Raw genomic sequence first — 11,966 nt, 5'->3', positions numbered from 1 at the left:
ATATTTTACTGTTTGTTTGAGAACAAACTCGTGCTGCCAGATCTAAGCCAATTAGGAAGTCAATTATACTTTGCTGATGAGAAAAAAAAGGTTTAAACTTCTTTTTTTTTTTTTTACCTGCAAGTGCTCACCTGAGCCATTCTCTTAGAATGAGATGAGTTAATAAAGTAAGTTAGGGGAGGAAAAGCTGAGAAAACCTTCGACTCAAACTCAAAAGTTTGTGCAAAAATATATATATTTTTTGCAGGTAAGGTCATATTATTAACCTATAATAACCAACTTTATCATCCTCTTTATCCTCTAAAGCACTACAAACATACAATGCACTCCTCCAAGCTCCTAAATGATTAATACTAAGACTCCCCCTGTGTGTGGGGATAACAACAAGGTCGTGATTGAGTTACAATTCACAATAGAAGAGGAGAAAAAAAAAGTGGCTCTTTGTCTAATTGTTCTTTGACAGGGTCAGAGGCTGCAGGGCTGTCAGAGCTGTTGGAGGGCTGGGAGTGACAGCAAGGTGACTGAGAGGAGGCTCTATAAATTGCAGGCGCAATGCAAAACCGCCTTCAGAGACGAGGACATCAGCCAGAGTCCTGTGTGCGACCCTTCACCGCAGCGCGCACGACCTTCAGAGCGATGGCCGCCAAAGCGGAGCTCTCCAGCTGGCCAGAGTATCCAGAGGACTTCGCCTTGCTGCAGCAGCGCAACTTGACTCACATCAACTCCAAAGCTTGGATTTCTGCTAATTCCCTCCGTGCGTTCTCCAGGAGAGACGCGCACGCTGCTGCTGCAGACGCGGGGATCTCCCTGGAGGAACTTGTGCCAGTGAACAAACTCCACGAGTGCGTCTCCACTGCAGGCATCACAGACACGGGTCCCAGTAAGGCAGCTGATGGAGGCAAGACGAGCAACTTTGGCCCCCAGAGACACCGGCGCGTGGCAGCCAACGCCAGGGAGAGGAGGAGGATGCACGGCCTGAACAAAGCTTTTGACGAGCTGCGGAGCGTCATTCCGTCCCTGGAAAACGAGAAAAAGTTATCCAAATATGACACCTTGCAAATGGCGCAGATTTACATCACAGAGTTGTCTGAGCTACTTGCCGGCGTGGTTCACCAAGAGTGCAGGAGTCCTCGTTCAGGATCTGCGGAGAAGACCCCCAGGAGGAGTCTGATCCACTCTCTCCGGCCAGCTACCACTGCGCAGCCCCCGATGCTGCTGAGCCCAGAGCAGCATCCGCGAGACCCATCCGCTTCTATCAATCAGCTGATCATACTCGGAGCTACATCTGACTCGGAGTCAAATAAATCAGGGGTTTCCTCTCACAGCAGTGATGGGGAATCCTCGCATCTCAGCGACTTGGAGGATGCTCAGAGTGGGATGCAGCTGACAGAGAACGATTACCACTGACCTCAATGTGATCTGCAAGATGTTCATGAGCGCAGACAACATTTATGCTGGGAAGTTCCAAGCATATTCTTTGGTCTTCATTGATAGATTAGTTGTTGCTCTGCTTGCATGGAAGGAAAAACTCAACCGCATCCTCAGAGATCTTGTGTTTTCTTTCTGAAATGAACTCCTGTAGGCCTTTGTATGCACTTTAAGGTCCTGAACATGAACTACTGGCATTTCCTGTGTCATTAGTTGGATTTTAGATTTTATTTCAAATGAAAAACCAAGTATTTTTCTATTTATGTATAGCTAATGGGGTATTTTATGAGGGATGCTTTGGCACAATAAAGATTTTCTTAAGACACACGTGTTCATTTTAAGTTATTTTTGCATGTATCATATCATCAGAACACATTACAACCAAAGAACAGATGCTGAATTTCACACTACTTGGAAAAAGTTTGGGATATTCAGCATTGTGTATGCCAGAATTGACCTTGAAATACACCATAATATTGTAGGTGAAACCTCTGACATTGTTACAATGACATTTTTTAGCTTTAGCTTTAGCTTTCAGTTAGCTTTTGTTTCAATAAACATACACAAATGGATTCATTTCAATTGCAAAATTAAATGTCATAAATTCATAACATATAATGTCAGTGAAGCATGAACCGTTGACATTTTCTGTAAATACCACTCAGAAGTGTAACATTCGTAATTTTTTGTGAGTAGAAACCAAATAATTTCTTGTTTTCTTTCCAAGAGAGAACATTCTGAAGAAGCCATTTAATTTCTAATTTGCAATAAAGTGATATTATCTTTACAAATCTCTTCTGTAATGAAACAGCCCAACATACGGGCAGCAGGCTTAGCTATATCAGATTTAAAAGTACTAATGTTCAAGCATTAAAAAAAAAAAAAAAAAAAAAAGACTGATACATTTTTCACAGTAAAAGAAAAACATTCAAACATCTGCAGGCGCAAGATACATAACCGTGCACCCCCAGGAAGAAAATAACAACAACAAAAAGTCCGTAGGACAGTTTATCATTGCTGAAATTGCTCCACACATTCTGTTAACTCACAGATTACTGTGGAAATGCAGGGCTGCCCGATCCGAAGGGAAGAGGTGGTTGGAACTTTGCCAGATCCTTAGAAATGATTTGTGCCAGCCTCTGTTTAAAAGTGCCCGGAGCCTCTGAGGGGGTGACGCAAACAGCAGAGCCGATGGCCTCCTCTGACTCCCTCATCTCATCCTCATCCAGAACCTGCATGCTATGTTCTAGCTGTGTGTAGTCGTCCACTGGGGGCAGATTCAGGCTTTGGCATCTGGGCTGGTCAAAGTGATCAGACTTAGCAGTGGGAAATGGAGGGGGCTGGGGTAGGATGGAAGAAAAAGGCTGAGGATCTGAGGAAAAATCTGATTTTTTCACTTGAGAATAAATGCAATCTGAATCATCTTTCTCTGCTTTTCTTGTCAAAGGCGGTGTGTGTTTCCTCAAGTTGTAGTAAAGGCTGTCCTCCAAGATCTCTTCCAGCTGTATAGCTTCCAATGAATAACACACTTCATCCTCATCCTCACCTTCCTCGACCCATGCCTCCTTACCGCTAGAGAGAGAGGGCTCGATAAAAAGCAAATGCTCCGCGTTTTGTATGGAGGTGTTATTCATGTTCGAGTAGCAGTAAGCAGACGTGTCTTCTGTGTCTGCAGGGGCATCTGTAGGATTGTAGACCGGAGGAGCAGGCCAGTTGGTTGGAAGTGGGAGGGCAACATTTCTGGGGGGACTGGGTGGAGACATTTCATATAATGATTGTCTCTTGGCACTACGATGTTGGACAGAGCGCTCCTTCTCCACTGAGCACTGCTTTACGATAGCCTGGAAGATCTCAGGACCGTGTTGCGTGAGGAAGGTGAAGACGCCTTCTCCTGACTCACAGCGGCGGCCTGCTTCAATGCTGAAACCCCCCTGCAATGAAACAGAAAACTTGCACTTTAAAAGAGAATAATGAATGGGTTGTAAAGGTTTCATTAGTAGGCTTTACAAGAGATGAAAAGCAGATTTTATTGCCTTTGGAGAAAGCTGATTTCCAATGTTTTCAACCAGCAGCTCACTGCTGCTTCATCGTAAAGGTAAAAAAATAAAAATAGATGTGTTCCTTTTCTTTCCCAACTTTTGGAAAGTGGAGGTTATTTTTACCAAACTCTTCTTTTTGTGGTGCAGATCATTCAAAACTTTACCTCAACTTGTCCAAATTTGCGTAAGAGCCTGTATGGCCAGCGGTAGATGACCCCGCTATGGATGGCGGACAGAACCAGAGCCTCTTTGTCGGGGGACACCAAATACTCTCCATTCAGATTGCACCTCTTTGATGCTTCTGTGCTCATGATCATCACTTGGTAGTGATTTGGAGGAAGAGCTAAACCCAAGAAAATATCACAACATGGGTTAGAGTGGTGAGAAGGAGTAAGAAAAATGAGAAATAAAAACATCTAAATACACTGACATGGTGAAAAAAAGAAGAAGAAATGGCTTGCATTATACTAATCCCTTCTTGTGATTGGCCTGTCTGGATCGTTCTGAAGTGTAATCCATTAGAAAATAAAAGGAAATGCATTTTTATAAGCCTGAGCATGCTGACACTAATACATTCTGCCTTAAATGTGTGAATAAATTAGTGTCGAGAGATTTAGAAATTTTCTGCTGACAGTTCAGATTTATGATGTTGTGGCATCTTCTTCCATAATAACAAAAAATATCCACTTGTTTCCTCTTATTAACAGACTAGTTATATTCAGTAACAGTAATAATTCTAATATTATTCCCTATGGCGGTGGAAAATGTGAACTCCCAAAGAGCAGCGCTGTTATCTGTGAACTCAGAGTTCAGTTCAGTCTGACAAAGAAGACACAATGGCTCACACAATCAAACAAACTATATAAGAAAGAGCTTTCTGCAGTGATAATGGAGGGCCTTGGTGGTGAAGGTTCGTACATAACCGTGAACCTGAAGAGCTCCCACACAAGCCATGAGTCATACGAAAACAGTCAAATTTGCACTGAAGGTCATGAAAAACAAATTAACATTAATGCATCAACATAAATCTTTTGGTTTTGTTACTTTTATGTTTTGCATGAGGATCTGACTTAAACGGGCTACATCAGACTGAGGTTAGACGCTTTTCTTACTCTGTCTGACCACATTTTTGCAGGCCAGTTTACAGTAACTGCAACATCGCCACAACCCTTTTTTTTGGCAACTTTTCTTTTTCTGTGTTAAAACATCCCCTTCTTAAAAATAAACTCATACAAATGTTGAAATTGTGTACCTTCCCTTTATAGAGGAGCCCTATGTGGAGCAAATCTGTGTAACTGAGTGATCACTTGTGAACCTGATGAAAACTCAGGAACAAGGATCTTTCTTTGGATACTCCAAAATGATGCCTTTTAATTGTAAACAGACCTTAAGTGTGACTGTGAGTGTACAAGGTCAAACTTCTCATTACCGTGATGGGTTGCAGGTAAATGTAATGTAAAGGAAGAAAATTAAGAAGGAGGCTATTTCGGACCATCTCATCTTTACCACATCCCCTCTTATCCCTCTCTCCCTGACAAATAACTTTCACACATCTCCTTCATGATGGTTCCTTGAACCTGAAGCTTAACAATCATCATGGCAAACAAGAAAAGAAGTTACCTCTTTTCCAAGATGAGTAAAGGTCATTTTCCTCCATGGTTAAGCCATTTCCTCCCTCAAAATCCCCTCTGGCTGATTCTCCAGGATCCCTCTGTAAACACGGTGGCATGGTAAACATCACATGGAGTGTACACCCCCCTCTTATCACAGTTTTATGACATCAAAGTGGTAAGATGCAAGCAAGAACATGGCTTGTGCAAGCACAGAAATTAGAGAAGTGACAGAAGTTCAAGATAGTGTTTTAACTTCCTCATTATGTTATCTGTCTCTAGCTATGGGGAAGCTTTATCCTCACCTTTCCCAAATTCAAAAGCTGATATGACAGAGGCAAGGGGGAAAGAAAGGAGGGAAGTGGTACCTGGAAGGCCAGAAGACAGAGGGCACTGAGCCAGTCCTGGCTTGTTTTGGAGGCAAAGGTGTATTTGCTCTGGGTGGTGTTTAAGTAGAAAGCCGTGCAGCCAGCAGGGCAGGACTCCTTGTCAGCAGGGGTGACACTGAGGCAGTCACTTAGACGCACCACTTTTCTTTCTTGTGTTTTCTGCCGGCTGGATTTAAACTGTTCGCTAATAGAATTGCTGTCAGATGCAGGATAGAGCTCCAGCCTGCCCACCCCTGTAGAGCTGGGCTTAAAAAGCACCACCCATAATTTTCGCCATGTTCTCTGAAGAGGAGAGAGAGAGAGAGAGAGAAATAAAAAAATAAAAAAAAACAATTAATGAGTTTCCACAAAGACTTAAAAACTACTTTGCTTGTGTTTAGAGGTTTCCACCTCATTATTCTTCATTTATAATTCTATTTACAAGAAGTATTGGTAACACTTTACAATACTGGATACTAAATTTGCTTCGTTACAAGGGAATAACTTAGGAAATGAACAGGAACTAGAGGTTAGTTAAGCAGAGCTTACTAGTGAACTGAGCCTTATTAGGGGATTACTGGTTAGTTGTCAGGGAACCAAACAGGAACAAAGCAGGAACTAATGGGTAGTTAATCAGTATTTACTGGGGAGCACACAGGCCAGGCTTATGATGGGATTACTGGTTATTTATCAGTGAAATCAAACAGTCACAAACCAGGAACTAATGGAGAGTTGGACTAGTTACTCAAGAACATGAAATGGGTTTATTAAGATTCAAGATTTTATTTGCCATTTTTACACAAACACTTGTTCTGCGTACATTAGCAGAATTTAGTTATTGATGATTACATGATAGTTAGTTAACCCTTTAAAGCCCAACCTTAGAACCGCTGGGCAGAAAAGTCACTTTTTTAAAAAAATCTGAAGTGTGCATTTGGCCTGTTTAACAAAATATAAAAATATATGTATTTGCTTTTTTTTTTTAAAATTAATATATATATATATATATATATATATATATATATATATATCAGAAGATTACACTACAAAGATTTTGACCTATCACATCATAATAAATGGTAAATATTTATATATATTTACCATTTATTACGATGTGATAGGTCAAAATTTTAGTAGCGTAATCTTCTGCTGTCTGGTGTCCACCAAGGGGCAGGAGACCAGTATAATATGGTGTACAGCAGGATTTTGAGTAAAGTTTCGACCACCAAGTAATGCAAAATGTCTCAGAAACTGTATGTACAGTATCACCTATATGTTACATAGAAAATGACGGTATGTAAAAAAACAGAAAAAAAACTCTTACCACACAGCGTACCAAGTACCTATTCAGTAGTACTGAGTCATTAGTTAATCATTACCTACATTGTTACCTACTCTGTGAACCGTAATATAAAGTAACACATCATACCAAGCACCGACTGAGTACTGAGTCATTAGGTACGATAATCACTTTTACCAGTTTTACAGATCATTTCCAAGTTAAAGAGTGATTCTAAATTCATACTTACAGTGTGACGGCCAAGTAAAAAATGGGCATAAGTTGTTAATTCACAAACATTAGTTTTTAAAGTATGCATAATAATGAAAATCGGAATGAATAAAAAATACAATTTAAAACATTTATGGATAAAACACACATTTCTTCTTATATTTTCACTCTAAAATATAATGCAAGTCAAACTGAGTGTGTTGAACTATTATAACGAAATAGGAAGTTGGCGAGTCAGATTTCCTGTTTGTCAGGACAAACAGCCAAAACAAAAGACACCGACTTTACAACTTACTTAGAAATCTGAAAAATAACCATTTCTATTTTTATTTAAAGGTGTGAAATTGAGCACAGTTCTCCACAACTTTCTCCAAATAACTTCAAATAAAATATGTAAGCCAGTAAAAACACCTGCTTTTGCAGAGTGGCTGACTTTCAGATAAATATGTAATGCATGCAAAGTTGCTATTTGAAAAACTAAAAGTCGACCATTTCTGCACTGAAATGTCAAACAAACCAAGTTGAATTGAAAGTCTAATAATTAAACCCATGAAGGAAATAACATCCTCATAGCTCCCTTCATGTATCAAGAAGAGCTTACAGCATTGTAGCGTTATCTGTGATAACGCTACAACTCTTGGCTGTTTTAACAAGCATTTTATTGCTTCTGGTTTTATGATTGATTCTTGTAATTACATCTGAGTTGTTCAGTTTTATTTGAAGAAACACAGAACAACTATAGCAGCCAGAGCAAATGATTTTACTCAGTTCTGAAACCAGCCTGGAGTTTTTTTTATATATCTGACACATCAGCAGTGACCTGAATATCTAAGCTGCAAAGTTAGTCTTTTTTTGAGTAACATATAAAAACCTGCAACACAGTCTCATAGAAATGTGACATTTCATGTTCACATCTTTTACTAGGGATGCACTGATATCAGTATCGGTATCAGGTCAATACCATGTGTGTGTACTCGTTCTTGGTATTAATAAAAGTGTACCAATACCACAACAGATACCCAATAACAGGCTCTTCAAGCCAGCACAGATGTGTTTGATGACATGCTTTGGACATGTTTTAAAAGAAATAAATGCCTTGAATGTGACATTTTTTGTTACACTAAAAGCGAGATCTTTGTTTCAAGATCACACATGTATAGTTGTATTTGGGTAAAATTGCCAAATTATAATAAAACTTGTTGAAATTGTTTGATCTGTAATGTTATTATATTTGTATCAGTGAGGTAACTTAAGAAAAGATTGATAATTTATTACAACCTAATGAAATCCTACACAGTTATATCAGCAACAATAACCATAGTTACAATAATGTTCACATAAACAGATTTGGTATTGGCAAATATCGGTATCGGCAGATACTCAAATTTCAGATATCGGTATAGGATCGTAATTCCCAAAATGTGGATCGGTGCATCCATATCTTTTACACTTTCATTTCATCTAGTGAAACTGTAACTGAGTGTTTTTACAAAATGGTTGTCTGTGTTATGAAGCAGAAGGGCATGGAAGCGGAGTTAGAGTTTGGCTTGAAATCATCTCAAAACATATTCAGCATGTTAGAAATGTTTCTTGTCTTTTATCACAAAAGGCTGCACTGCTTGCAAAAACCACAACACCTGGTAGACGTGACCTGAAATATACTTTCCAATGGAAGTATTTTTAAGGTGTAAATGAGGAAAATAATTTCGTAAGGAAATTCTTTTAATTTCATGCCTGTTATAGGACTTGTCAAGAAGTTCGGTGTGTTAGGGTCACAGCACAAGTGCCTCAAAAGCACTGTATGTGCTGGAGGCACTTTAAGGACTTAATTATGGTACCGTGGGACACAGTAAAATACAAGTGCAAAGCATGAGCGATTCATCAGTGTGCCTTACAGCCGCATAAAGGTTCTTTTTATATTACTGATATGATATATTCTGTCTTTCTTTTCTTTTTTAAGTGAGGGTGATTTGAGGAGATTATATCTGCAGACTGTTGGTGCAAAGTTGGTTTAATTTGGTTTTTCCTAATAACAAACACCAAAACATTTCTCTTCATATAAACCACCATCCTCCTCCCTGAACAGCCATTGTACTGCAGTGAAGGGGTTTGCCTTTACCAGAGGTTGTAGGAGCAGGGGCTTTGTGCTCCTTGTAGGGTCTCCAATGGATGGATGCATGGATAGATTGTTTATTTAGGACACTGAAAGGTTAGTCCACTTGTGTTTCGGAAGCTGGCATGTTAATCAAATTCATATGGACCAGCAAAAAGCTAAAGCTTAAAATGAAAACATTTAAACTGGCTAAAAGGTTTGGAGGACCGGCTCTGCCGAAGTAGTGTAATTATTTTCATGCAGCCGAAATACAGGCATACCAAACATTATTAGATGCCGACATAAGATGGAGGTTTACAAAGCTGCTCCAATGTAGGGAGATGGGGAAACTTCTGCCATTTTAGTAAAAATTAGCCAAAAAAAAAAAAAAGATAATAAATGGTTTAAAAAATACTCTCACTTCTTGGAATAAAGTAAAGAGCGTTTTTAAGATTTAAAACATACTTTTTGTATGTATTGCCAGAAATAAAAACTGAATTTAGACCGAACAAGGAGGTGCATATTTAAAATTTGGAGTGGCAAAGGTTCGAATATATTTAGCAACAAATAGATACATTGTGAAATTTATGTAATAATATATAAAAGAATATAATCTTTTGGACTGTTATTTATTTGGTTATTTACAAGTTATAAGTGACATTATAAGAAAGCAAAAACAGACTAGCATCCTTTTGATTTTTTTTTTAATTAAAAATGAGAATTGTTTAAGTGTCAAACATAAAATTTCCGTACTATAAAATATTTGGGAAAGTGATGAACCAGAAGAACTGTGACAAAAAATAAAATAGCAAAAGGAACTCATTTTAATTTGATTTAAATCCGACTGGAAGATAAAAACTTATTCTCATATAAGACAATTGCATCTCAGTTTTTTATGGAAGAATCAGATGATATTGTAACGCCTGCCTACCAAGCTAAATTCCAACCATCACTATTATAGAAATGTTGAAGAGTTTATAGTGAAAACCATGTTGACTAAAGCCACATCTTTTAGTTCTGTCCCGTTTCGAAGATGTGAGTATCTGTAAAGAAATCAGTTATGCTTAAATATGGGTTTTGATATTGATTATGAGTTTATTTTGTTTGAGAGAGCTTGTTAAAATAGAGGAAAAGTACCTTATAAGAATTTTTAAGAATAACAGCTGTCCAACTCGGGCCTGGTTTAGAGAAATGACAAGATCTAATGGCATTCGTAAAAGAAATGGAGCAGTTAATGTACAAGTTAGGGGAAATCTTTACATAAGACAAAAGCAGTGGACCAAATTCTATTCTATTCTATTGTATTCTATTCTATTCTATTCTATTGTATTCTATTCTATTCTATTCTATCAGACGCTTTTATCCAAAGCAGCTTACATATGAGAGTGAGAACAACAGAAGCAAGAAATCTAACAGCAGAGGACATTGTAGTCAGACTGCTGTGAGTCCAGTTGGACGTAGGTATTGCCAGATAGTGCTACAGGTAAAGATTGTTTTTTGTTCCATTCCCTCCCTGCAATAGTCCCTTTGATAATTACAGAAACAATCAATCTCACAATGGTTGTGGCAAATAACTGAATGGGAGAACTACATAAAAAATTTGGGGTGAAATGTCAAAATATAAGACATAAGGAGATCGTACCGCACCTCAACAAAGACTGGAAACAAACAAGTTTATAGAAATATAATATCAAGAAATAAAAAGTTGGAAAAGTCAACAACTAAATAGTGAACATTTTACAATTTATAGTGTATTTTAATTCTTCTTCTTTCTTTTTTTTTTAAGTTACCATCAGTTTAATTGTCTAGCTCTCTTGATGTGTCCCTCTCCCAATTATGTGTATGGAATAAGAAGAGGAATAAAAGCATGAATTTCAATGTCCACATGTATGATAGCAAATTGAAACGCATGCTGTGCCTTTTTGTTATATTCTTGCAGTTTTTGGTGTTATTTGACATGAATCACTGTTGTGTTGCATATTAAAGAAAAAGAAACTTAAATAAGAGAAAAACTACAGATTTTATTTTTATTTAGATTTTATTGCTGACTTTATGTGTGGCCTCAGTTAACAATATGCAAGTAACAAAACAAGCTGGGCAAGCACCTACTCCTGACTTAAACCAGTGTGCAACAATAGTAATATTTACGGTTAGTTCCCTACAGAAGTTCTCATGCAGTCTGAAGTAAAATTAGACTTAAGGAAGCAGAACACATTATTATTGTGCTCAAACTTCCATGATTATACATAAAAGCCAAATGTTTCTGTAGCAGAAGTTTTAAAGCTCCGTTTGTTTTTTCATTAAATACTGAAAACAGGAAGAGGAGTACTTTAAGATTTACTTCAAAACATCAAAATTAGATTTTACATTATAGATAGTACTGCACTGTCCAAACTGTACTGTCAGAAAAATGGTTATATGGTTTATTTTTGCAAGTAATGACTACAGATCCTCTCAAAGTTCAGCTTGACAAAGGCAGAAGCTGCTGTAACTAATAAAAATATACACAACAAAATTCATCGTTGACCCCAAAAGACTCGCTCGAAAACTCACCTTTCCAAACTTGACACCTTGAAGATACAACAACCCCTCCTTGAAAATAACATCCATGCTTGTGAGCTTCGTTTGCAATCTTCTCACACTAGTTAGGCACCTGTAGCTGTGTGGTCAATACACAACTGATGAGGTTAAAATTAGAGATCCTGTGGCTCCAGTTTCCTTGACGTCACCAAAAAGCTCTCATAATTTTACCAACACATGTACCACTCCGAGGTATAAAAACTCGGTACATCTGATTTGGGACTTAAGTGTTGCAAAATGGCAGTACTGAAGTTGCATGTGGCTGTTTTCTTGAGTCAAACTTCCTTTTGCATTGTTCTGCGTTTAAGCAACTTCCTCACCTTGCAAAACTGATGCCAT

At 38.1% G+C, this 11,966-nt stretch overlaps 1 protein-coding gene across 1 annotated transcript; it reads right to left on the bottom strand.

The window, feature by feature from the left end:
• Positions 1 to 2,480: 2,480 nt before the first annotated feature.
• Positions 2,481 to 11,693, bottom strand: dok3 (docking protein 3; the record flags this gene model as incomplete). The annotated part of the gene is made up of 5 exons (XM_079250181.1): positions 11,601 to 11,693; positions 5,446 to 5,748; positions 5,088 to 5,178; positions 3,632 to 3,810; positions 2,481 to 3,359 (listed from the first exon to the last, which is right to left on the bottom strand). Exons 1-5 carry the CDS (start codon positions 11,655 to 11,657, stop codon positions 2,481 to 2,483), a joined length of 1,509 nt encoding a protein of 502 aa, XP_079106307.1. The 5' UTR covers positions 11,658 to 11,693.
• Positions 11,694 to 11,966: the final 273 nt, after the last annotated feature.

This window comes from Telmatherina bonti (genome assembly GCF_933228915.1).
Source record: "Telmatherina bonti genome assembly, chromosome: 12".
In the NCBI taxonomy this organism is placed as follows: Eukaryota; Metazoa; Chordata; class Actinopteri; order Atheriniformes; family Telmatherinidae; genus Telmatherina; species Telmatherina bonti.
Note: the sequence above shows the minus strand (reverse complement) of the source record. Positions and strands in the feature narration are given on the sequence as shown.